The following is a 26,193-nucleotide window of genomic DNA, read 5'->3' on the forward strand; positions in this document are numbered from 1 at the left end:
ATGCAAGTAATTTTTATTGTATTCATTAAGAAAAATTTCATAACTTATGGTGATAAATATTTAAGTAAAAATATTATTCTCAGATTAAACTCAATTAAATTCGGCTAAACGTAATTGAACCCAGTCGAACCATATTGATCCAAGACCCAAAATGTTTTGGTTCAGTTACTGGTCAGATTGTAGAAACATTTGAAATAAATAACGAATATATAAGGTTAGCAAAAATGATTAATCTAACAGCAGACTTTTCAATCCCAAACCAGGATAAAACGTGAAGTGGAAATAAATCCATATTACATGGATAAAAATTGGCTTTATTTATAATTTGCTATCAAAAACCTTTTTTTTTTATCTTTTAAATCATACAATTAAAGAAAAATCTTACATTCATTCTTTAAATTTTATAGCTTACAGTGATATATATTTAAAGTTGAAATTATTAGTTTTAAATTTAAAGTTACAAATATTATTTTTATATTTAATTTTCATTAGGATTGTACTTAAATTTTAGTTAATCATTATTTATTTTAAAATCTTTAATAACTAAACTTAATTATATTCGTAAAATTTACCGAAGATAATTAGTAAAGCATCTAAGTTTACTTTTATTTTTTATGTGACTAAACTCAATTGAACCCGGTCAAACCATATTGATCCATGATTCAAAATTTTTTTGCTTCAATTACCGGTCCGATTCTAGAACATTTCCAAAAACCTTAAATCTTAGATCCTAAATGTTAAACCATAAACTGCTACCCAAAAAAAACCCTAATTTTTATCCAATTATGGATATATGTCTTTATTTTTTTTTTTAAATAGATGCTAATCTGGTCATTTTTTCTTTGGATGCTATTTTATGACAAAATAAAAAAAAAACTATTTTTGTGCTATCTTAGGCCATCCTGCATTTGAATCAAAGACCTCGCCCAACATAATAAATTGAATTTCATATAATTATAGGATTTTTAGTGTAAAAGCATTCAATAAATTTTCTTTGATTTTTTTAAAATATATTTTTTAATCTTCGAGTGAGTTTTGATTCTCATTTGGTAAAAATTGTTATCCAATGCAAAAATATAATGGGCTTTGGGCGAGACTCTGCTTATCTATCGGTTCTGTTATCAGGCCCAACAACGAAGACGCTCTCACAACTGTGTTTAAAGAAACCGCGACATACAAACGCGGTTTTTGATTCATTTCATCAAAGAGATAGTGAATAACAAAACGACTGCAGATGTTGTGGGGAATGTTCTCCTGGTGACAGCCGAAGGCGAGGATGGTCAGAATTGAAGTCTTGCATTTGGTAAGTGATCAAGCACCTTTATTTTTTTGGTTTTCGTTAGAAGAAAAGTAAACATATTGCTGATTAATGATTGTTTTGAAGACATTCTGATACATTAGGTTGTAGGTTTTGTCTTGTTTTTGGAAACTTACGCGATATCTTCAGTCGCAGCCTAATGCATTTGTAGAAGGAGCACATAATTTTGTGTTTGTTTCCTTTCTCCTTTCCCTAACACTGGCTCTCTTTCTCTCTTCCTTACTCTGATAAGATGTGTAAGATTACATAGGTGTAGTTAGTGTTTCTTTTCGATATGATAGGGTGCAGCTCTATCTGCCACATCTTTTGTGATATAGGAAGGACTGTATCAAAGTTTATGTGGCTGTGATGGAAGAAGAAGCATCACTAGTCATCTATCTGGTGGATGTGGCTTCGATGGCTCTGAAATTTGATACAGTCCTAGACGACATACAGCAGCCACAAGGTGGATGTGGGCAAGGTCACAATCATTACATGGCAGAACGTCGATGAATCAAGGTCCTGCAGGTCATATTTATGCCTCCACATCATTATGGTGGTCCTCCAATCCATTAGAAAGAGTCCCTTTTAATAGTTGGAAGACAAAGTTGTTTGAAGCCCTTTCTTACCTCTCGTTTAGTTTAGTGTTTGTCTCGTTTTGTTTATACACACTTGTACTCATGTCCAAAAGATCATATTATCAAACCAATTCGGTATTATCATCAATTGATAAGTTTTCTGGGCTTTCAACTTAAAACCAATTGACAATTAGTGGATTGGCCCAAGTCTCTTATATATTACTCAAGTCCTTTTCATATAATATTATCCGATGTAGGATCTTCTCTCCAATACCCTCCCTCGAGATAATGGTGCGTATAACCATTAATCTCGCAGAATCCATCATACCCCGTCCGAAATCATGCTTTTTTTTTCTAGCGATCTTGGTGGAACTGAGCCTTTTATGGGCCATCAGCTAATGGGATGATCGGACCACTGTCCGGACCGGATTAATGGGTCAGGGTATTGGGCAATTAGTGGATTGGCGCAAGTCCCTTATATATTACTCAAGTCCTTTTCATATATCGGATGTGGGATCTTCTCTCCAATATCAATGATCTATCAATGATCATTATGTCCATCTCAAAAATGTATGAGATTAATTAATCTCTGTCTCTCTCACTAATATTACCTAATCTTCTGATTATTGGCCAACATCTTAGGAAAATTGTGAATCTGGATAAGATTTTTTTTTTTTTTTAACAGTTTAACTCTACAAGTTAGATTTTGCAAAAAAAAATGAATAAAAAAAAAAGAAGGGATCTTGTGGTTCCCAAGTCTCCAAGTAAACTCTCATCTCTCTCTGTCTGAATAAAAAAGAAGAAGAAGAAGAAGAAGAAGATAAGGATATTCGAAAAAACCCTAAACACTAATAATGTCATCCTCCACTCTCCAAGCTTCTCTTCTCCTCCGTCCTCCTCCTCCTCATCGTCCTCTCTCATCTTCCTCCCTGCGTTTCAATCCTCAATCTCTCTCCAGCTTCTACCGTCTTTCTTCGACTCTCCTCACCTCTCGATTCCACCCCCTTCCTTGCTCACTCCGCCAAGACAATGTCGCTTCCGACTCCGGTGAGGTTACCGATTCCGCAGAGAGTAGATTGGTTCCGGAGTTAGCGACAAGCGATGGATACGAGGGAACGATTAGCGGAGGAGAAGAAACGGAGGAAGACTCGAAGAAAATGAGCAAGTTTAAGATAGTGGTGTTGATGATGGGAGTATGGGCAGCCGTAAAGAGAGCTATGGAGAAGGTGTTGGAGTGGGAGTGGCTGAGCTGGTGGCCTTTCTCTCGCCAAGAGAAGCGTCTCGAGAAGCTCATCGCTGAAGCTGACGCTAATCCCAAGGACGCTGCTTTGCAGGGAGCTTTGTTAGCTGAGCTTAACAAGCATATGTATGCCTATTTCAATTCAGTTTCTCTTTGATTTGGCTGCCTAGTTTAGATTTGTAGTCTAACTCAATTAATTGATTATCTTCTTTTGTTTTCAGTCCTGAGGCTGTTGTTCAACGGTTTGAGCAAAGGGAACACGCAGTGGATAGTAGAGGAGTTGCTGAGTACATTCGAGCTCTTGTCGTTACTAATGCTATCGCTGAGTATCTTCCTGACGAACAGACCGGGAAGCCATCTACTCTTCCCACATTGGTACATTATCTGCTTGTAGTTTGGTCTCTGTTTTTAAGCTATATAATGTTTTCTAGTTGTCTTTGTTTCTAAACTAATGTTTGAATCATTGGTTGATGTATAGCTGCAAGAGCTGAAACATCGTGCATCAGGCGATATGGATGAATCATTTGTGAACCCTGGTATATCTGAGAGGCAACCCTTGCATGTTACCATGGTATGTTCCGCTGGTGAAGTATATTAAGCGTGGATTTTCATTTGGTAAAGGTTTTATAAATGATATTGAGTTCTTAACAACACGTGTTTGTGCTTTGTTAGGTTAATCCGAAAGTCTCAAACAAATCAAGATTTGCACAAGAGCTTGTCTCTACTATCTTGTTCACAGTTGCTGTTGGAGTTGTGTGGTATGTGTCTCATCTATATTTTAGTTGAATCACGTTGATTAAGTTAGATAGCACCGGTGGAAGTAAAATGGTGCTTCTTATGCATAGTTGAACATGTTATTGCTTCTCCAGTTTACTATTGTGTTCCTACAACAATGGATGTTTGTTGTTTAGGTTAATGGGTGCAGCTGCTCTGCAAAAGTATATTGGAAGTCTGGGAGGGATTGGAACTTCGGGTGTTGGTTCAAGTTCGTCATATTCCACAAAAGAAGTGAACAAAGAAATAACGCCAGAAAAGGTAGACTTTTGACTAAAGTTTAAGAATACAATGTTCTTTCCTAGGATTCTAAAGTAGCTGAGTTACAACTGTGAGGAAAACCGTACCTTTTAGTTACAGTAGCCACTACGTAAAGAGGCAGATATTGCAAAGTAGTTGCATGATACAGTGTTTCATATCTAAGACAATTATTGTCTTTTTGTATCCTCTCTCTGTAATAATGCTAGTATACACAGAGAACATGTAAGAGTTATGTTCATGTAGCATTTAAACGGAATGAGTTTTGTATCTTATTCTGACATGTTTGCTTGCTGCAGAATGTTAAAACGTTTAAGGATGTAAAAGGTTGTGATGATGCAAAACAAGAGCTAGAGGAGGTGGTAGAATATCTGAAAAATCCATCAAAGTTTACCCGCCTCGGAGGAAAGTTGCCAAAGGTTTAATCTCTTTATATTTGGTTATTGTATCTTCTCTGTTGCATGTTACTTGGCACTTGGTTTTGTCCCATCTAATTAATTTAAAGTTAGAACTTTGACTTGTGGCATATCTTAAATGTTTGCTTCCAGGGAATTCTTCTTACGGGGGCACCTGGTACTGGAAAGACATTGCTGGCTAAAGTAAGTTCTCATATAAGCACTAACACTTTCGTCTCTTGTTGAATGGAATAGTTAGTTAGTTAGTTACCAGACAGTCAATATTTCATTTATATGTGCTTCGCAGTCGAGATTCCACTTAATCGTAAAACTTTTGTTAAGCTACCATACTTTGATAATTGCAATTAGCTGACATAGTTAAAAAAAATTAAAGGCCATTGCTGGAGAAGCTGGAGTACCCTTCTTCTATAGAGCTGGATCTGAATTTGAAGAGATGTGAGTTTCCTTCTAGTTTTCTTGAGCAACACTGTCATTATCAGATGGGCTTCTTCAGTAGTGGATAATGGCGTATAATATTATATTTTCTTTGATTGATAGGTTTGTTGGGGTTGGAGCACGGCGTGTGAGATCCTTGTTCCAGGCAGCTAAGAAAAAGGTCTAACTCAACCTGTCACTGCTCTTAATCTATTTCAGAAGAGTTATGTTTGTTAGGGTGGAAAGCCTCTCACATCCTTAGTGAAGCTCTATTTGCTGACAATAATGTGTTACAGGCGCCATGTATCATTTTCATTGATGAAATTGATGCTGTTGGGTCCACGAGGAAACAATGGGAAGGGCATACAAAGAAGACATTGCATCAACTACTTGTCGAAATGGATGGTTTTGAGCAGAATGAGGTAGTTTTTTTATGAGGGATAATGTACCTTGTGATTACTTTTCCTAATTTCCTGCATTATAATAGTACTTCGCTTCTTTTTTGTTTTGCTCTGCAGGGAATTATAGTTATGGCTGCTACAAACTTGGCTGATATACTTGATCCAGCACTGACAAGACCGGGTAGATTCGATAGGCATGTAAGTATTCAACTTCTAATGTCTCTTCTCTCTGTTTATATTAGTACTGAAGATGAGAATTGATGCTTGTTACTGGAAAATGAAAAAGTAATACCTTTTTTGCCAAAAAAGTAGAAAGTACTGACATAGTTTATATTAGATTGTGGTCCCAAGTCCGGATGTCCGTGGACGCCAAGAGATTTTGGAACTCTACCTCCAAGGCAAACCTATGTCAGATGATGTGGATGTTAAAGCTATTGCTCGCGGAACTCCTGGATTCAATGGTGCTGGTGAGTATCTGAAACCTATAACTACATTTTGTCATTTAGTTATGAAAATTCAATGACTCACCACGTTTTTTTCAATCTCACCAAAAAAATCTCCAGATCTTGCAAACCTGGTTAATATTGCTGCCATAAAGGCAGCTGTTGAAGGGGCTGAGAAGCTATCCGCTGAGCAGTTGGAGTTTGCAAAGGACCGAATAGTTATGGGCACAGAGAGGAAGACGATGTTCGTATCAGAGGACTCTAAAAAGGTATCTCTAATACCCGAGTGTTAGAAGTTTTTGGATGTGACCTGACCTCTTATCTGCTTCGTTGCCTCTTTTAGCTCACTGCCTACCATGAAAGTGGTCATGCTATTGTTGCTTTGAACACGAAAGGTGCACACCCGATCCACAAAGCAACAATAATGCCACGTGGATCTGCGTTGGGAATGGTGACGCAGCTACCATCAAACGATGAAACATCAGTGAGCAAAAGGCAGCTATTAGCTCGTCTTGATGTATGTATGGGAGGAAGAGTCGCAGAGGAGCTCATCTTTGGCCAGGACCATATCACCACTGGAGCAAGTAGCGATCTCTCCCAGGCCACAGAACTTGCTCAATATATGGTAGTCACTTGTTATAACCTTCATATGACACGAACATTGGTTATTTTTTTCCTGGTCTGCCAAAAGAGTTAGTTATAGTAATGGTTTTTGGTTTAACATGGAAGGTATCGAGCTGTGGGATGAGTGAAGCAATAGGACCAGTTCATATAAAGGAAAGACCAAGTTCTGAAATGCAATCACGCATCGATGCAGAGGTAGGGACTCTCTTTATTCATATTCTTCCTCGTTCAAATCCCATTTGCTGCTAAGTCTGATCATTCATCTGATGGTGTTGATACTTATGATCAGGTTGTGAAACTTCTTCGAGAGGCATACGAGCGAGTGAAATCTCTCTTGAAACGGGTATGTTTGTGCTACGTTTTCTAAAATATAAAGGAAAACTTTTAATACTAAAGTCTTTATCGTGTGTGTTTTTTGCCAGCATGAGAAGCAGCTACACACGTTAGCAAACGCACTTCTAGAGTATGAAACACTAACCTCAGAGGACATAAAGCGTATCCTCCTTCCAAAACAAGAAATAGACAAGTTACAGGAGAAACAAGAAGAAGAAGGAGACTTGGTATTGGCCTAGTCCGCATTATTTATTATCATAAACACACCTTTTTGGGTGAAAAGGGGAGGTTCAAAACTTTTGTACAGAATACAGATTATATCTCCTGTAGCTTAAAATTTCCAAAGGAATGTATTTCTAGTTTTTATTCTATGTTGTGATTCTCTTCAAGGTTATTATAAGTTCTCTTTATGTTTTAAGCGAAATTGGCAAATTAAATATATCAAGAAAACATTGATTTGTAATGATAAATGAACATGGAAGCATTGTTAATGGAGTTACCTGTCCATGTGAGGGGTGGTTCGAATGTTTAAAATAAAATAGTAGAAAAAACTTTGAAAGTGTACCTTCTTACGGCTAATGGAGCTAATGTATGTTGTTTTCCTGGATCACAAGTCAAAGACAAAATCTATAAAACTATTACACAATAAAAGATCACCTTCCCTTAATGGTAGGTCTTTGTGGTTATTTTCACATCCCACAAATGCTATTGGTTGAATAAAGATAGTATTATAAAACAAAAATAGTGTGTGGCCTTTATGGGTGCAAACTATAAAAGTGTTAAAAAGGCAAAAAAGAGTGGAGTGGAAACCCATGATCATTCACCACTTTCGACATGTCTCTCTGCAAAAATTTAAAGATTCCTTCAAGTGGCAAAATGCAAAACTCCAAAATCATATTTGGTTCTTTAGAGAAGAAACCAAAAACTTCTTTAGAGAAGAAACCAAAAACATTCATCAAATTAACAAAATAAAAAAAAGTTAAATAAAGGACTTATTTTTTTTTGGACAAAAAATAAAGGACTTATTATGTAACAATAAATGATAGTAGATTATTATTTGCCTTGTCCATCATCCTCAAAGAGACTTTCTCTCTCTTTTCCCTTTGAAAGCTTCATCCAACGGCAACCAAATCTCTCTGTTCATGGGGAACCTCCTGTTGTGTCTTGAACGGCAAGACGTTGGGAGATATCAGCTAAAGATTTAAGATTGCATTTGATAAGAGCCTCCACAAAGTAACAAGTTTCATCCTTTGTGTTCCCTTCAGGTACATCCACCGCAAAAGACTCGATCACAAGTGTCCCCATTCTTCCTCCTTCTATCCTCTCAGGGTGAAGAGAGATAATCGAAGAATAGTTCTAATCACACAAACCAACAAAGAAACATTAATTAGCAAAAGACAAATGAACCATTAATTAAAAAATGATGTCTTTTTTTTGTGTGTGTTATATACCTTGAGCCTGTGATCACCACCAACGATCCTGATGCTGAGAATATGCTCATTGTCATCAAGCAACTCCAACCTCTCGGTGCTTCTAGTTGCAGGTAACCCTGACTTCACATCAATTTCTCGTACAGTACCAATCTCCATGTCTCCTTTCACAACACATCTACTTATAAATGGCTTGTACTTCTGTGGCTGATCGAATCTTCTCACAAGTGACCACACCTAAAATAATACCAAAACTAATCCATCATTTTTTTCTCTTTTTCTTAATCAAACCTCAAAACTTTCTAAATCACATACAACCCCCCCAAACGAATCAACCAGTAAGATGACTGGAAGATAAGAGATTAATAAGAAGAGAGGTTACGATATGAACAGGAGCTTGGATGTGTTTAACAAGCGTAGAGCTACACTGATTCTCCACAAGCTCATGCTTATGGTGCTGCCTCCTTATATACTCTCTTTCCAGATTATTCATCTCCATCCCGTCACTAGCTTCCATCTTCACTGAAAAAGAAGGTAAGGTCGAGATTTGACTCGTTAGAGATCTGATGTCGGAGAAAACTTTCAGGCTAGATCTTCCGATGAAAACGTTAATGTGAAGGAAAGGAAATAGATAGATAGATTTCACTTCGCCGCCCGTTTCTTTTTAGAGGGGAGAGATACAACAGAAGAGACAGAAGACTTGGCTTCCAACTAACTTCTCTCTCTCCATCACTAGCTTGTTTTAAAATTTTAATTAATTAAATAGGCCTCGAAGATTATAAATAGTAAAATAAAATGTAACAAAAAGACATTAGAATCGATTGATTGGGTAAGACTAATTTCACTATTCTGGTTGGAGAGATTTTTAAGTGAGATATGAGTTATTGGTTGTTGTATTTTAATGGATTTGAAAATCCGAATTAAATCTGGCGTTATTGGTTCTGTAATTTTCAAATTTGTATTAAAATCATGTATTATTGATTTAATGATTCATAAATTCTATATCAAATCAGGTGAAAATATCTTTAATTATTTTTCATTTTTCTACTGTTTATTTGAAGATAGATAGGTTACTTTATTCTCTCAGTGAAAACAAGTTACGCTGACTTTAACTTTTTTTTTTTTTTACAATTTTTCACCTAGTTACTCCACTTGATTTACTTTCATTTACTCTATTTAATTTACTCTCAGTTACTTCACAACATCTAGTTGTATTTGTCAAAACATATAATAATACTAATTATATAGAAAAATCTATTTGGTTATATTATGAGTGTGATTGGTAATTTAACCAAATAATTACAAAATATAAAATAACATATGAAAATTGATTAATATACCACTAGCGTAATAAATTTATTACAATGTCACGTATTGTTTGGCAGTCAATTTTACGTTCTATATATAACAAACAATGTTTTTTCCTAAGATCATCTCCAATAAATTGATTATCTAATAATTTGTTTGTTATTTTATAAAGTCCTGATATTATCCTTATAATTTAAAAAAAAATAATAGAAAAATTATTTGCGGCAAAAAAAAAAATACATTAAAAAAAAACAAATTATCCTTCCATTAGGCGGGGAAAAAAAAAGAGAGGAAGGAAATCAATAATTTTGGAGGCTCCCATTAGGTTAATTATTTTGGTTAGTGAGGAATATCGGGTGGTTGGTGAAGGAGGCAAGCAGCGCTTAAAATGGCGAAGGAGCGCATTTGACAAAAGTTCCAGGCTAGAGAATGAGGACACGCCGTCGTAACTACACGGCGGCAGCCACTCAGCCGTCGACCTCGTTACCCGAAGCCCTCACAGTGAAGCCCATAGTTCCAATGTCCCGCACAAAAAGAACCCAATCATGCAATGTAAAATGTAAAGGATCAAAAAAGAGTAAGAAGAAGAAGTGTATAACAACAACAGGACTGTGGGATCTACATATTCCCACAGAGATCCTGGAGGGGATACTGTCCCGCCTCGGATTAAAAGACAACATACACGCTTCCGCTGTCTGCAAGACATGGTGTGAATCAGCTGTTTCTGTCCGTAAGTTACCGTGTCGCCCATGGCTTCTTCATCCAATAGATGACTGGACCATTCCTGGCTCACCTTACCTCCTTCTTGATCCGTTAAAGCCTCATCATGACCAGTCTCAAAAATACAAGCTCGATTTCCCACACATGAGGTTTACGCCTGGTGGAATGTCTTGTTCTAGGGATGGTTGGGTGCTTGCGAAATCACCTCATCTCATGTATGCATTCTTTTTTAACCCCTTTACCAAGAAGCTCTTCGTATCACCACGGGGGTCAATCTATCATTTAATGTCTCGCCTAGCTTTCTCAGCAGCTCCTACTTCCACTAGCTGTGTGGTCATCTCCTATTCTCGAATACCTAAAACTGCAGATTTTCTGATCGAAACTTGGCGGCCTGGTGAAGCCAGATGGATCACCCATCGCTTTGAGAGCTCTCTTCTTCGCAGGTGGGACAAATGTGTCTTCTCCAACGGTGTGTTCTACTTTCTCAGTACTTGTGGCTGCCTTGGTGTTTTTGACCCGTGTGAAGCAACCTGGAATCTTCTTCCAGTTAAACCCTTTCTTTTCCCAGAGGTGGATTCTCCAGTGTTCCTCATGGAGCATGAAGGAGACATCTTTGTTATGTGTTCGCGCCTCGACAGCAACCATACGGTGTTTAAACTAAACATGAAACAAAATGTATGGGAGGAGACGAGAGATCTTGGAGGCTTGACAGTATTTGCAAGTGTCCCTGGCTCTTTTATAAGAGCTTGTCTCTCCGCGGAGGAGATGAACAGAATATATCCTTCTTTTACTGATTTTTATTTGATTTATGGCGCAAGCTCTCATCGCCCTCCAAGAACCAATTTGTCTTGCCGCGTCGCTTGGGTAGAGCCACCTCAGAACAACTTGGATTTGCTCTGACTTCGTCATCCCTTTAACTTCTCTTTTTGTAACTTTGTTTATGTGTTTCCAAAGGTTTAATTTGAACTAGTTTCATGTCAGTGTTTTAACATTGTATCTCTGTGAACTGAACAAGTTCCTATTAATCTGCAGTGGAATATGCTTACTCTTTTAAGAATTACACACAAGCTAAATAGGGCTTAATAACATAATACTATGATCCATTGATTAATTAAATAAGGGAGGCCCAGGCCATTGGCCATATGACAGGTTTATCATTACCACTTCCTTAAGAACAAACTTGTTTTCTGAAGCTTTTGGTAGGGGTGGGTATATCGGTTTAGTTTTGGGTTCGGTTTGGTTTGGTTAGTTTGAGTTTTGTAAACTCAACCCAATCAAAACCAAAGTAGCTTCGGTTTGGGTTTGGTTTGGGGGTTTAGTTTGGGTTTACTTAAGGTTTAGTTCAGTTCGGTTTATATTTAGTTTGGTTCACTTTATTACGGTTTGGTTTTTGGTGTAGTTCGGTTTGGTTATAAATATGTTGGTAACCAAGACTTGTAAGCCTTCCAAAACCATTTAACTAATTGACTATTTTCTTCTACTTTAGCCTTTAATTTATTGATCCTAGAAGAACTTATGTTAATTTACCTTACCTTTAGGCAACGGAAATTTAGAATTAGAGTATATATAATAGTATTGTTTGCTTCATAATTGGGAACTTATACAAATATAGAAGTTAAGTAAAAAAGAAAGATAATGAAACTCTGACTAAATAATTTCACAATGTTAATATACATATATATATATATATACATACTTAAATTAAAAATAAATAATAACAAAAGAACTTATAAATTTTCATCCAAACAAAATTTACGACTGATAAAATTATGTAAAATGATAACTTAAAAGTTTTAATAATTTAAATATAGGGACAAGAACTATTAAATCTTGGATTAACACAAAATTAAGTAAAGATTTATAATATTTTAAAATTATTTCCGAAAAAATAATAAGCATATGATATTTCTATTGTGGTTTGGGAAATACAAAAAAAATATTTTATTTATAAACAAAAATATCAAAACGTAACACAAATCTTTTTGTAAGTGTGTGTGTTTTTAATTTTATTTTATTTTTAATGTTATTTTATGATCAATTATTGAGATACTCGTCACCCAGAAATTCCCATGTACTCTTCTTCAAAGTTCGCTTACATTTCTTGGATCTTAACTTGGTACCAATCAACAATCTTCTTATTTTTGTAGATTGAGGAAGTTTGTGTATTTTAGTGTTATAGATCGCTATATCTGTGTGAATTCGATCTTAAAGTGTTGTATCAATGTATCATTCGATTGTGGTAGCATGCACATTAAGTTAATTGTTGTGTGTATAAACGCAGTAATGAGTAACGTTCGAGTGCTTGATGGTTCTTCTTTTCCAAACCGTTTTTCAATCCGAGAGTGAATTGTTTTTGTCGGATGTTGCAGGTATTGCTATTTATGGTAGTCCTTGACTCTCCTCCCATCTGTTTGGTTGACTGGCGCTTCAGAGAACAAGTTGATTCCATGATTTGATGATAAGTTATCAGCAGGGCCAGATTTGGACCAAGCGTAGTGAAACATTGGTTTTGACCCTTAAATTTTTTGCTAGTTATATATATGAACATAGTCCTCCTGTTTTTTGGACAACGGACATAGTCCTCCATATTCAAAGGTCTTACTAATTTTGAACTCGATGATAATACTCAACTAGTATATATTCCCTCCGTTTTTTTAATATAAGTCGTTTTAAAGATATGCACATAGATTAAGAAAATCATTAATTTCTTATATTTTCGAAACAAAAACATCATTAATTATTTACTTAACCACAATTCAACCAATAGAAAAATAGAAGATATATTATCATTGGTCAGACAACATTAATTATTAATAAATGTTACATAGAAAACCGAAAACGACATATAATTTGAAACAAAAAGGTTTCTCTAAAACGACTTATATTAAAAACGGAGGGAATATAAATTTATAATCAATTAAGAAAAGAGTTGACCTCGTTTTCAGAATTTTGAATTATGAAATGCGTTGTTGTATAATTTGATAAACTATGACAAAGAAAACATTGAGCTGCTCTCTGGATCCAACGGCTGAGAAATGGGAATTATAAGACAACCGTACGAGAAGGGACACGACACATTCAACGGTCTCTGTTAGCACTTAATTAAAATACTATCAATTAGCTGTCTTAAACTTTTTTCCTGTGTTTAGTTTTGGATGTGGTCAAACAAATTTAATTTTAACACTTAACGGTCTGAAATTGTGGAGCACGAAATGTTATAAAAGGAGAAGAAAAAGAGGAGGAGATCACGTGGGTTCGACACATACTCACGGGCAATATCTTGTATCATCCTTTTGTTTGTTTTTTTTTCATGGCCAATAAACAAAGAAAAGCCTGGCATTTACAGATTAAATAAAATGAAATACTTTGCCAGAAAAATAACAAATGGAAATTTAGGAGAAAAAGAAAATTACAATGTTAATTTCAGAAAAAAAATTCAAAATGTTTAATTTCTTTTTTGGAACTAATGTTTTGATTTTCCGATTACTAACTATTTTATAAGGTTTTCTTTGACACATTTTATGAGGTTATTTGAAGGAATGTTGTTGTTACTGTAAAAGTCCTATTTCAGACTTTTTACCTATTTTTAGCACCTATTTTCAAATATAAAAAACTAATATACATATGGTTAATGTGCAATATATTGAACCTATGTGTGATTTGACTCAAGAAAAACTCTAAAATATATTTTTTCAAAAAAAAACTCTGAAATATTCATGTCTTTGCATCTCAGTGTAGACACATACATCTTATGTTCTCCCATAACAAAAACTCAGGGGAATTCCCGAGGGTGATCCAACGCCTATGCATGCGTATTCTTCGACTCCAACCTTCTATAATACAATTACATATCGTAACCGGTGACATGTTCATGCCACAGTAACCATTAGAGACACAAATTTTGTAAAGATCGTAAATGTCAGTTTCATCTCAATGCTGTTTTATTCCAAATCCATGTTTGCTAGATGTATGGAACTGCAATGTTAATTATGTCGATGTTGAACGGGGTCTGTGGCTGTCTTTCTCAGGTTCGTATGTGTTGAAGTCTAATCTTTTTTAACCAGATTTTCAGCAAGCCAATTTCTTAATTGAAGACCTCCTATGGTGAGCTGAATTTTACTCAGACATAACTGCTTCTTTTGTTCAAAAGGTACATGTCTATAGAGTATAGACTATAGTAGATGATCATACAGAAAAAATCTAAAAAATTTGTTTATATTCTATTATTATTGTAGAACTGGGTAAAAAATCAAATCGAATCTAAAACAAATTTTGAAATCCAAGCCGAATTATAATGTATTTCGAATATAATATAAACCTTTATACTGAATCAACGAATAAAAGATGAACCAGATCAACCAAAATTCATTAAATATATTTTAATTTATATTATATAGAATTATACACTACATATAATATTAATTATTTATACTTTTATTATATTTTGTGTAAAACTAAACCTAAACCACATCAAACAATTTAAAATCAAACCAAACCAAAGTAATACAAGAAAGTAGTTCCAAATAACTGGAACATAACAAAAATCTTTAGGAATGTCCACCTTACAAAGAATATTAGAATAACAAATATTCATTAGATCCTAATTTATATGGGAGATTACATTCGTAAGTTTTTTTGATACCATAACTAAACAACATATACATTTATATATATGGAAAATAGGAAAATGTAAGCAAACAAAACGCATTAACTAGAAAATATACATAAATATATGACATATTAGTTAGCAAAGAAAACATACTGTATATTGGTGTAGAGAATCTAGAGATAATCTTTCAACATATTCTTCTACTATAATTTTAATTATTACACAATTCAAAATACAGTTATCAATTAAAACTAAGTTCAAAATTGGATTTCTTACTAAAATTCACAGTCACTCATGTAACTTAGTTGTGCATGTTTGGTTCCAAATCTTTAAAATATCAAAGGAGTTGCAGAGAGCATAACTGTCTTTTTAGGATGACTTTTAAAACTCACAAAAACAGTGAAAAATATTAGAAATTAGCACACAAAAAAAAAAGAAAGAAAAATTATTAAAATACAGGAAAGTCACAGACTTTCGTGGAAACTCCTCTCCCGTCCTCTCTGTCTTCCGATAAAGGCTTCGCTTTCATCATTCAATATCTTCTTCTTCTTCTTCCATCTCCATTATCATCACTCTTTCTCTCTCTCCTTTTGTTTCTTGGTTCGTTTTTTCTCTTCTTCAATCTTTGTCTTTCTCCCTCTTTCCGAGGAAAAACAAAACAAAGATTCGACCTTTTTTTTTTGGTTGTTGGGTTCAAACAGTGAATTTTTTTCTCCCTTTTTTGTACTTCTTGTTGTCCTCGAATCTACTTGATTCTCGGAAACAAAACACTTGTCTGTGTTCTGTCTGATTTCTACTTCGAAATTTACTCAAAAAAAGTTTTGAAATTTGACAAAGAAGAAGAAGGTACTCGATGTTGTAAGGTGAAATCTCTACGATTTGAAGTATTTATTCTCCGACAAATGAATTTCCGACAAGAGAAGTTTGTGAGGTAAGTGTTCCCAAACCAAACCCCACTTCACTTCTTCACATCTTGTCTCCTCAAAATTTCTAATTCTCGAAACCTTAAAAAAAAATCGATTTGTTTCTTCACTTGTTGGGATCAGGTTTCAAGACTGGAAGTCCGACAAAACCTCCGACGTCGAATACTCCGGGAGAAACGAGCCGCCAAACGGAATCTTCCGGAGAACGATCACCTCAATCTCCGACAAGTTCCACAGAAGCTCGGCGAGGATCAAAACGTTCAGGAGAACATACAAGTCCTACTCTTTCAAAGAAGCCGTCTCCAAAGGGATCGATTCATCTCACAAGATCCTCGACCCGCAGGGACCTTTCCTTCAGAGATGGAACAAGATCTTCGTGTTGGCTTGCATCATCGCCGTTTCTCTAGACCCTTTGTTCTTCTACGTCCCCGTGGTCGACGACGCCAAGAAGTGTCTCGGTCTTGATAACAAGATGGAGATAACCGCTAGCGTCTTGCGCTCGTTCACTGATGTCTTCTACGTGATTCACATCATTTTTCAGTTCCGTACTGGCTTCATCGCTCCTTCCTCTCGTGTCTTTGGGAGAGGTGTTCTTGTTGAGGACACGAGGCAGATCGCTATACGTTACTTGTCTTCGCATTTCATTATTGACATTCTCGCTGTTCTTCCTCTTCCACAGGTGAGAATTGAGATTGAGATTGAGATTGAGATTGATTTGGTTCTTTCTACTTGTATCTCCAAGCCACTAATGATCGTTTGTTTCCCTCAGGTGGTGATTTTGATTATCATTCCGCATATGAGAGGCTCAAGGTCTTTGAACACGAAGAATCTGTTGAAGTTTATAGTCTTCTTCCAATACATACCGAGGTTTATCAGAATCTATCCGCTCTACAAGGAAGTTACTAGAACCTCAGGGATACTAACCGAGACAGCTTGGGCGGGAGCTGCTTTCAATCTCTTCCTCTACATGCTTGCTAGTCATGTGAGTCCCACTTCCTTCCTAACCTTTTTATTAGGATCAGACCATGACAATATAACTGGTGAATGTGCAGGTGTTTGGTGCTTTTTGGTACTTGTTCTCTATCGAGCGCGAAACCGTGTGTTGGAAACAAGCGTGCAACAGAAACAGGAACATCTGCGACATCACTTCGCTGTATTGTGACCATAAAGCTGCAGGAGGCAACGCTTTCCTCAACGCGTCTTGTCCGGTTCAGACGCCAAACGCAACGCTTTTCGACTTTGGGATATTCCTTAACGCTCTTCAGTCTGGTGTAGTGGAATCTCAAGATTTCCCTCAGAAGTTCTTTTACTGCTTCTGGTGGGGTCTTCAAAACCTCAGGTAATGATCCTGTTTCTTAAAATCATGCACAGAGAAGACAGCAACAAGTTCTTGAATCTTTGTTTGTGTGTGTTTCTTGATCCAGTTCGCTAGGCCAAAACCTTAAAACAAGTACATACATTTGGGAGATCTGTTTTGCTGTCTTCATTTCTATCTCAGGGCTGGTTCTGTTCTCCTTCTTGATTGGTAACATGCAGGTTAGTAGTATCCCTTTCATCTTATTGTTTTGCAATATCATTATCTTATTTTTTTTGTAAACTAAAACGTGCAGACGTATCTGCAATCAACAACCACAAGGTTGGAGGAGATGAGAGTCAAGAGAAGAGACGCAGAGCAGTGGATGGCTCACCGTTTGCTCCCTGAGAGTCTGCGAAAAAGAATCAGAAGATACGAGCAGTACAAGTGGCAAGAGACTAGAGGCGTTGACGAAGAGAATCTTCTCAGTAATCTCCCTAAAGACCTTAGACGCGACATCAAACGCCATCTCTGTCTCGCCCTTCTCATGAGGGTAAAACACACAACACAACACAACTCATCTCCTCTCTTTTTTCTCAGTGTCAATTCATGTCTTTATTGTTTTTTTAGGTCCCAATGTTTGAGAAAATGGACGAGCAGCTTCTCGATGCTCTCTGCGACCGTTTGCAACCAGTGCTGTACACAGAGGAAAGCTACATCGTAAGAGAAGGAGACCCCGTAGACGAAATGCTCTTCATAATGCGTGGGAAGCTACTGACAATGACAACAAACGGTGGAAGAACAGGCTTCTTCAACTCAGAGCACCTCGGAGCCGGCGACTTCTGCGGCGAGGAGCTTCTAACATGGGCCTTAGACCCACACACATCCTCTAACCTCCCAATCTCAACGAGAACCGTCCGAGCTCTCGTTGAAGTGGAAGCTTTCGCGCTTAAAGCTGACGACCTCAAGTTCGTTGCTTCTCAGTTCAGACGTCTCCACAGCAAACAGCTGAGACATACTTTCAGATTCTACTCGCAGCAGTGGAGGACTTGGGCGGCTTGCTTCATACAAGCAGCGTGGAGAAGACACGTGAAGAAGAAGATGGAAGAGTCTCTTAAAGAAGAAGAGAATCGGTTGCAGGACGCCTTGGCCAAGGAAGCTTGTGGAAGCTCCCCGAGCCTCGGCGCCACCATGTATGCGTCACGGTTTGCTGCTAATATCTTAAGGACTATACGTAGGAGCGGGTCGGTAAGGAAGCCGAGGATGCCGGAACGAATGCTGCTTCAGAAACCAGCAGAACCAGATTTCAATAGTGATGATTACTGTATATGATTTGACTTATGAAAACACCCAAAACGATTCATGAAAGATAATATATAAAAATAGAAGTTTTTTAATGTAAAGGAGTGAGCTCTTAGTAAGTAAGAGAGATACAAAGCCTCCTATGACACTCATTATTCATTCCTCTTTTTAGAGTTTTTATATGAAAGCCGTTAAAAGTCAAAACAGAAGTCAAGAAGCAAGAAGTGAAGCCACTTCTCTCCGCAGGAATGTGGGCAATGCGAAAGCTGCTCTGTGCATCTGTTTTGGAAAAGGAAGACAAATTAAGATCTTGTTCAAGTGAGAATCTACAGAAGTCAAAGTTGTGTTAAAGAACTTACATCAGAGTTATAAAACTTCATTTCTCGTTTGTAGGTCATGGCACCGTCTAGCTTCTCAATAGGGTTGATAGGATTCTTGAAATCAACATCAGGTCCTTCGGTAGAGCACAAGAGAAAACCAATCACGCCGCTACAATAAAGGATCACTTCATGAGTAAGACGAGACTAGGAAAGAAGAAAAGTAGAGTTAAAGTTTACCTTGGATAAGTTGGGACGCTGCTCCACGCGTACTGAACGTTTTTGAATGTCTGGCGGCAAATGGAGATCATGTCTTCAATGAGATGAGTGTGGAGCCACATACTTTCAGCCATGTTGCAAAGAACTCCTCCAGGCTTCAAAGCTCTAGCTAGAGTTTCAAAGAAAGGCTTCTCAACAAGCGCCAGAGCAGGACCTATGATCAATTATATAGAGCGAAAAAGTGTGAGAGTTTTGTATCAGCAACAAGTTCTTATTCGGAAGCTTAGGTAAAACTCAACAGGATCATACCAACAGGATCTGAAGAATCGACAATAATGGCATCATACTTCCCTGCAGGGGACTTACGAAGGAACTCAACAGCTGCCACAAGAAAGTGATATCCAATTATCAACACAAGGAAAATTTCAGATAGATTTGGAAACTGGGAATGAGTTGAAGAATGCTTTAATTACCATCACCAATGTGAAGTTGAACACGAGGATCTTCAAATCCAACCGCTAACTCGGGGAAGAACTTCTTAGACACCTACAAGATTAAAGCAATCACATGTTTTCTGAGATATAGAGCACAAACCTAAAAGTGTTCATATTTATGATAGGATAGAAATACCATTATACTTACATCAATAACCATCTTGTCTATCTCACAAATGTCAATAACCTCAACAGAGCTATGACGAGAAATCTCCCTGAGAACACCGCCATCACCTCCACCAACAACCAGAACCTGCAAATATATTTATACAGCCAATATGCAGCGTTAAAAGACCAAAGTTGGCGAAAAGATATATCTCATGAGATCTAATAGGAACACGCGAACTAAAACAGGCAAGCACATTGTGCCGAATCATCAAAAACTATACATAATTTTACTTAAATCACTTGCAAGAGGCCACGAACTATAGGCAACCAGAGAGTCTAAACTTTAAAGATGAGACATTACATTTTTAGGTGAAGGTGTAGAGCAAAGAGGAAGATGGGCTATCATCTCCTGATAAGCAAATTCATCTTTTTCAGTCAGCTGTACAATACCATCTAGAACAAGCACTTTCCCGTAGGTAGCTGACTGCAAAACCAAGAACAAAAAAATGAGGTCATCCTCCTAAACCATAAACATCACAATACACACAAGTCTAACGGAATAAGCTTATATTTATAACCTCAAACACTAGGACTTCCTGATAGTCTGACTTGTCCTTGAACAGAACTTTCTCAACTTTCAGTGAGTGCGCTTCACCTACAACCAAACATCAAAACAGCATAGCTTCATAAGTCACATGTACAAGCATTCCTAAAATATAAGCTTAGAAAACAACCTAGTAGAACCTAAAAAATCATAAGGTAGTACAAGATACTGTAAAGCAACAATTAAGAAGCTGACCTACCTGGCCACATAGGGTTGTTGAAATAGACCGCTTCACCTTTCTTCCCTGCATCCACAGTTAAGAGGAAGAAAAAAAGCAAAAATAAGACAAATGTTCTGAGAAAATATAGAGAAGCTTGACAAAAGAGAAAAACAGTACCAGAGCGAGAGTGAGGCTCGGAGAACCATCCAGAAACAACAGTGGAGTGGCACTTAGCATCTTCCTCAGGTAAGCAAGACATAGCCTTGAGGCAACAAGAAGGAACAGCCTTGCCGTTACTCGCCTTCCCATCCATAGTCTTCTGGCATGCCAAACCTTTTGCGCCGTCTCCCTCCATAGACAATCCTTTTCTTCCCCAGCTCCAGCCTCTGTATACTGCACACACACACAAAGATTTAAAGAAGAGGAGAGATAGATTTAGCATTAATTAACGAATATTACAAACTGGAAAGTTGATCACTTTACTGACAAGGGTTGGTCCGAATATAGAAGTATATCACTTTATGAAACTCATCTAACCAAATATAAGAAGATTTCGAAATAAGATGTCCCTTTTCTCGAGAAACCAAGAATCGTCTCAAAAAACAGAACTTTTCAGGCAGCATCGACGTATCAGGACCCAGTGAGCAAGTTTCATTCTCATCGGAACAATCAAAACCTCCGAGATCATTCAAGATCAACCAAGAAAATGCGAATAAAACAGATTGACGAGAGAGAGAGAGAGAGAGAATGATACCTTGTGGTTAACGGCAGAGAAGAGAGAAAGAGAGAGGAATCGGAAGCTAAAGGTGATATGAGAAGAGGAAACAGCGAGAGAAGTCTCGTTCTCTCTCTTTTAATCTTGCGTTTCTTCTCACTTCTCTCAGGTCCTTTCTCTGCGTATTTGTGTTCTCTAGAAGAACCCCCACGCCAGACTTTACTTTTTAAAACAATTTTGCTTCTTTTTTTTTTTGATATTTCAGTTTCTTATATAAAATATTATTTAATATAACGTATTTTCAACATGTACCATACTACCATGTTTGATCTTAATAAAGGTGATGTGACACAGTCCAAAATTCAAGAGACTATTCATGTTGTGTCTGATTTGTTGGTATTTCTACACTGGAAACACAGAACTATAATTTTAAGTTTGTTAATAAACATGAAGTTTCTGATTGATTTCATTAGAGTAAACCGGAGTATAAATAATAAGTGAAAAATAGTAAAAAATAAAATAGTGAAAACAAGAGTAAAAAATTAACCTAAATGCTATTAGTTAAAAAAGGAAGACTTTCATATTTACGCTTCATGGTACCATTATTCATTTTGGGAAATTAGGAGATATAGACATGAAAAAAAGGTAATTCACGTTATAACACTTTTACCTAACAGATGTATAGACGGCGTCAATAATACATAATAATACTATTTTATCCTTTCTCTTTCACCGGCTAACCTGCTACAATTAAAAAAAAAATTATAACTTTTACTGTCCAAAGTAAATCGTGTATTCTCTTATTCCACACATCTTCTCCTTCTCGCTTTCTTCGTCGGTTCTCTCTGAAATTCCAAACGATCCTACCGCTTCTCTGCTCCTACGGTTCGCCTCTCACTGCAATCAACTTTTCATCTCCGTCATCTTCCCTTCTCATCGGCTTCGGCTTTCCGGGCGTCGGTGGTTCGGTTTTGCGCGACGGTTTCGGCGGAGGGGAGTAACACCGCCGGCATCTCCAACTTCACAGAGTAGCGTTTTCTCAGAGCTTTGACAACATCGTAAGTTTTTTGGCTTTCTGATTCGTCTATGTTTCTCTGCTTTGACAACAGCGTAAGTATTCGTATCCCATTAAACCATTCCATGTAGGATAGTAGCACTTGCGATAATGTTTGATTTGTCTCACTTTGTGTTTGGATGTGGTTCTCAGCCTGATGTCGTTAATTTAAGTTATGCTTGTTTTGGGGTTTCTGTCTTTGTGGTCCATTGTTCATGGTCTAGAAATATCGATTATTTTGTGGAACACTAAACCCAAACCACATATAGGTTACGTCCGTATCTGTATATTTAGCCTGATGAGTGTCATATTAACTGGAATAGTATGTTATTCATAATATTCCATTTCACATGAAATGGTACTTTCACATGATATGTTGTTTCATTCGGTTGCTGGTTCTTACCCTGCTTAGCTCATTATTCATTTATATATTGCATATGACATTGTGAACCATCTTCACTCTTTGACTCTCTTACTTTCCATTCTTCAGGTTTGTTATGGACGAGTTAGAGCTTCCAAGTAGATTGTTTGAGACAGGCTGCAAACCCAGTGGCAAGAAAAGGGTTAACAACTATTTCAATCTCCGTTGGATTGAAGTGATAAAGAGTGCATTAGATGATGAGGACCTGACGATGTTGAGTGCTTCACAGTTTGACCAAGTACTAAAGATGGGGTCCCATACCTTTTCGGTTATGTTTCTTCATTACCTTTTTTCACGACAGTTGATCAATGAGAAGGACTTCGAATTTTGGTGGCTTTTCGTGGGGAAACCAATTCGGTATGATATTCAAGACTTTGCACTTGTAACTGCTTCTATTTCTATTTGATTCAGTGTATATGAAATGGAAATGATCTTATTTGTAGTTCCTCTCTGTTTAAATTTGGAATTGGGTTGTGTAAGTTTGTACGTTTGGTGTTCATATATGAAGTATTTACCATGATTTAATTTCAGTAAAATTTGGGTTGTCTAGGGATTAGGGTTTATATTTTTATAACTTGGGTTTAGTGTTTATTATCAATTGTTTGGTTACCATCCCCTTTATCTTTGTATATCATGGTGCTCAATGCTTGATCTACTATACACATAGTACCATTTGAAATAGTACTGTTCCAATGGAATAAAAGTCTTTTTGTAACCCTATAACACACATTTCCCTTCTCGTAACCATTATCTTATACCCATTGTTTAAATTTACACGGTGAAAATATCTTGGTAAATCAGGAGGTGTACGTGGCATCCTCCTACTCTTTCATATGTAATAGCTGTCATCAACTTGTGTTAGGTGTTTAATGTCAAGTGTAGTTTTACCACTCCCCCATTAGATTTGTATCCAAGTAACATAGTATACGGTATATGGAATGGAACATTTAAAATAATAAATACATAGCACAATTATATGGAATAACATTCGCATGAAATTGTACCTACGTTTCCCACTGCAAATTCCATGTGGCTCATGAGGTTTATATTTCCATCAGATTTGGGTTCCCTATGTATTGGGATTTATATTTTCTTAACTTGGGTTTAGTGTTTACTATCAAGTGTTCTATTACCAATCCCATTAGCTTTGTATTTCATGTTGGTCATGAGGAATATAAATACATGTTCTCAATAGTATGACATGTGGATTTAATTTCACAAAGATTTGGGTTACCTATGTATTGGGGTTTATATTTTCTTAACTTGGGTTTAGTGTTTACTCTCAAATGTTATATTACCATTCCCATTAGCTTTGTATTTCATGTGACTAATGAAGAATGTAAATATATGTCCATGTATTATTGCACGTGGATTTAGTTTACCGATATAACATAGTACATAATATTTTCCCCTACCATCATAGACACTTCAAAATTTGAAATCATGAAGAATGTAAATATATGTCCATGTATTATGGAAGATTGGAGTTGACATTGGATTAGGGTTTATACTTTTATGTAGGGTTTAGTGATAGTTGATAGGGTTTAGTTTATGTACGACTGGAGTTGGCATTGGGGCATGCATTACCACCTTCCATGAAGGCATGACCATATCAGCATTTGAAAAATATGTTAAGATGATCTTTAGATTGCAAATACATTTTTACCATTTCTATTCTATATGCCTCATGTAGAATGGTAATGCATTTTACTGGCCACCAGTACGTTGTGTTTGATCTGCTTCTAACTTCATAAATGATATGGTTATGTTACCATATGGAATAGTTCTATGATATAAAAAATAGTATTCTCTATTATGTGTAGTACTACTTTTGAAATGGAAATTAAACTTTATTTGCAGTGTTATGAATGGAACATAAGATAGTAACTTATATTTTTGCAATATCTGACTTATTTTGGCAATATATGACTTCATTTTAGATAAAGTATTACATACTTTGCGTCTATCATGCATATTTCAACTGTCCAATGTAAATGCTCTTTCAATTGGAACTATATTTGTCTTTATATTATTCTATCTACAATATATAGTATGGAACTACAGTTTCTGGATTCTCCGTTTGTTTAACGTTGTCTTTTACACTTACTTATCATCAATTCCTCTCTCTGCATTTTTTTTCTTCTTTTGATTTTGAATATGGTTTATGCACGTGCTTCCAAAAGTGTTTCATTGTTATTAGGGGACAGAAAACCACCACGTTGTTTTCTCCATGTGAAAGAACCGGTAACCTATTACATAAAAGGCTATAACCGGCAGAAATCAAGGCAAAAAGCTAGTGACTGCATTATGTCAAAATCATGTCCATTTCCTTGAGTTCTCACCCAAATGTGGCTAGTAAGCCAATTAGCCCATTCATTTTTATCACTACAAAAAAGACATTTTCAAAAATAATTTTTCATTAAGTATCAAAAGACTCTTATATCATTGTTTACTTTACATATATAACAAATAATTATTTAAATAAATAAATAAAAAATTTATGTTTTCAAATTTTACTTTTCAAATTCGAAATTTTTATAATATCTTTTTTTTGAAATTCTTTTTTTCAAATTTTCTTTTTGAAAATCAAAAATTATGTTTGAAACTTTTTTTTATTTTTTTTTATTTTTTAAGTATTTATTTATATATTTATTATAATCATAAATTTCACATTCCAAAATCTATACCCCACTCCTCAACTTTAAATCATAAGTTTAGATAGTTAACCATAGGAGTATAAATATTTTTTTACCCTTCAATTAAAGTGAATCTAAAAATGATTAGTATAAACATAAAAAGTAGTACTATAAATGTGATATTTATGACAATATTTCTTAAAAATGTGGACTGAAGTTAAGGGTTTGATTGTATAGCATTAATAGAATATTCTGTAGCATTAATAGAGTAACAAAGTAGGCGAAACAGTTATTTCTTTCATTTACTCTATAAAATTTACAATCAAGTGGAATTATATATTCTTTTAGTTATTATAGCTACTGTTTAAATATAGAAAAAAATACATACTCATTATTTTTTAGGTTTGGTGAGAGTAACACTTTTTTTTCCCTATTTTCCCAAATTTGTTTTTTCCTCCAATTCTTTTTTTTGAACTAAAAAGGGTTAAACTCGGATTATCATCTAGTTACATATTATAAGAACGGGACTTTACTTTTTGAATTTTTAGTCTTTAAATAATTTAGGTGATTAGTGGTTATGTTGCCCTTTTTCAATTCCAAAATCTTATAGCATCTCCAATGTAAAACTCCATTTTTTCCTCCAAAATGGAGTAAAAGTAAAAATAGAGTAAAATTATTTCAACCCTACTCCATTTTTCACTCCATAATAGAGTGATGAACAAACAAAAAATAGATTACTCCATTTATGGAATAAATTTCATTATGGAGTGAGATATGGAGTTGGGTTGGAGTATTCCTTACTCCATATTTACTTTTACTCCATTTTAGAAGAAAAAATGGAGTGGGGATGGAGATGTCCTTAGCGTTATGTAAGTTAAAAAAAAAAAAAAAATTTAGCGTTATTTTCTTCGCAAATTTGAAAATGTTCTCTCTTTTTTTTGTGCACAAATTTGTCCCTTCGGGGACATCGATAAAATTTGAAAATGTTCTAGCAAATAGGAATTGGTAGAAGAAAAGTTCACTAACTACAAACAGACACGTATCGTTAAGTGGATGCGATGTCAACAAATGTTTTAAATTAAATAAATAAGAAAACTAAAA

The 26,193-nt window shown here is 35.9% G+C and overlaps 5 protein-coding genes across 6 annotated transcripts; 3 read left to right on the forward strand and 2 right to left on the reverse strand.

Moving 5' to 3' along the window:
• The first annotated feature begins 2,675 nt into the window (after positions 1-2,675).
• LOC106391749 (ATP-dependent zinc metalloprotease FTSH 11, chloroplastic/mitochondrial) lies at positions 2,676-7,196 on the forward strand. Its single transcript, XM_048753919.1, has 17 exons — positions 2,676-3,241; positions 3,337-3,490; positions 3,594-3,686; positions 3,788-3,873; positions 4,027-4,150; positions 4,447-4,566; positions 4,696-4,746; positions 4,937-4,998; positions 5,101-5,158; positions 5,274-5,399; positions 5,496-5,576; positions 5,716-5,845; positions 5,942-6,090; positions 6,165-6,446; positions 6,551-6,640; positions 6,735-6,788; positions 6,868-7,196. The coding sequence occupies exons 1-17, from the start codon at positions 2,730-2,732 to the stop codon at positions 7,015-7,017; spliced, it is 2,322 nt and encodes a 773-aa protein (XP_048609876.1). The 5' UTR covers positions 2,676-2,729; the 3' UTR covers positions 7,018-7,196.
• A 459-nt stretch (positions 7,197-7,655) lies between these two features.
• Positions 7,656-9,197, reverse strand: LOC106391759 (abscisic acid receptor PYL8-like). Of its 2 annotated transcripts, XM_013832469.3 has the most exons (4): positions 8,855-9,197; positions 8,591-8,730; positions 8,230-8,445; positions 7,656-8,134 (listed from the first exon to the last, which is right to left on the reverse strand). In XM_013832469.3, coding segments are annotated over exons 1-4 (573 nt in total). In that variant the 5' UTR covers positions 8,856-9,197; the 3' UTR covers positions 7,656-7,918. The 2 variants fall into 2 exon arrangements, with proteins under 2 accessions (XP_013687923.2, XP_048609897.1); XM_048753940.1 differs by having other exon boundaries at positions 8,591-9,195.
• A 603-nt stretch (positions 9,198-9,800) lies between these two features.
• Positions 9,801-11,281, forward strand: LOC106419391 (F-box/kelch-repeat protein At3g18720-like). The gene has a single exon (XM_013860171.3). It carries the CDS (start codon positions 9,946-9,948, stop codon positions 11,134-11,136), a length of 1,191 nt encoding a protein of 396 aa, XP_013715625.2. The 5' UTR covers positions 9,801-9,945; the 3' UTR covers positions 11,137-11,281.
• A 3,980-nt stretch (positions 11,282-15,261) lies between these two features.
• LOC106391710 (cyclic nucleotide-gated ion channel 1-like) lies at positions 15,262-18,457 on the forward strand. Its single transcript, XM_013832414.3, has 7 exons — positions 15,262-15,776; positions 15,892-16,447; positions 16,538-16,750; positions 16,821-17,107; positions 17,193-17,304; positions 17,379-17,615; positions 17,693-18,457. Exons 1-7 carry the CDS (start codon positions 15,748-15,750, stop codon positions 18,392-18,394), a joined length of 2,136 nt encoding a protein of 711 aa, XP_013687868.2. The 5' UTR covers positions 15,262-15,747; the 3' UTR covers positions 18,395-18,457.
• LOC106391720 (spermine synthase) lies at positions 18,422-21,249 on the reverse strand. Its single transcript, XM_013832424.3, has 11 exons — positions 21,021-21,249; positions 20,444-20,659; positions 20,306-20,350; positions 20,081-20,157; positions 19,864-19,986; positions 19,543-19,647; positions 19,374-19,446; positions 19,210-19,281; positions 18,922-19,114; positions 18,724-18,853; positions 18,422-18,643 (listed from the first exon to the last, which is right to left on the reverse strand). Exons 2-11 carry the CDS (start codon positions 20,619-20,621, stop codon positions 18,575-18,577), a joined length of 1,065 nt encoding a protein of 354 aa, XP_013687878.2. The 5' UTR covers positions 20,622-20,659; positions 21,021-21,249; the 3' UTR covers positions 18,422-18,574.
• Positions 21,250-26,193: the final 4,944 nt, after the last annotated feature.

Source organism: Brassica napus, chromosome A2 (assembly GCF_020379485.1).
Source record: "Brassica napus cultivar Da-Ae chromosome A2, Da-Ae, whole genome shotgun sequence".
Classification (NCBI taxonomy): domain Eukaryota; kingdom Viridiplantae; phylum Streptophyta; class Magnoliopsida; order Brassicales; family Brassicaceae; genus Brassica; species Brassica napus.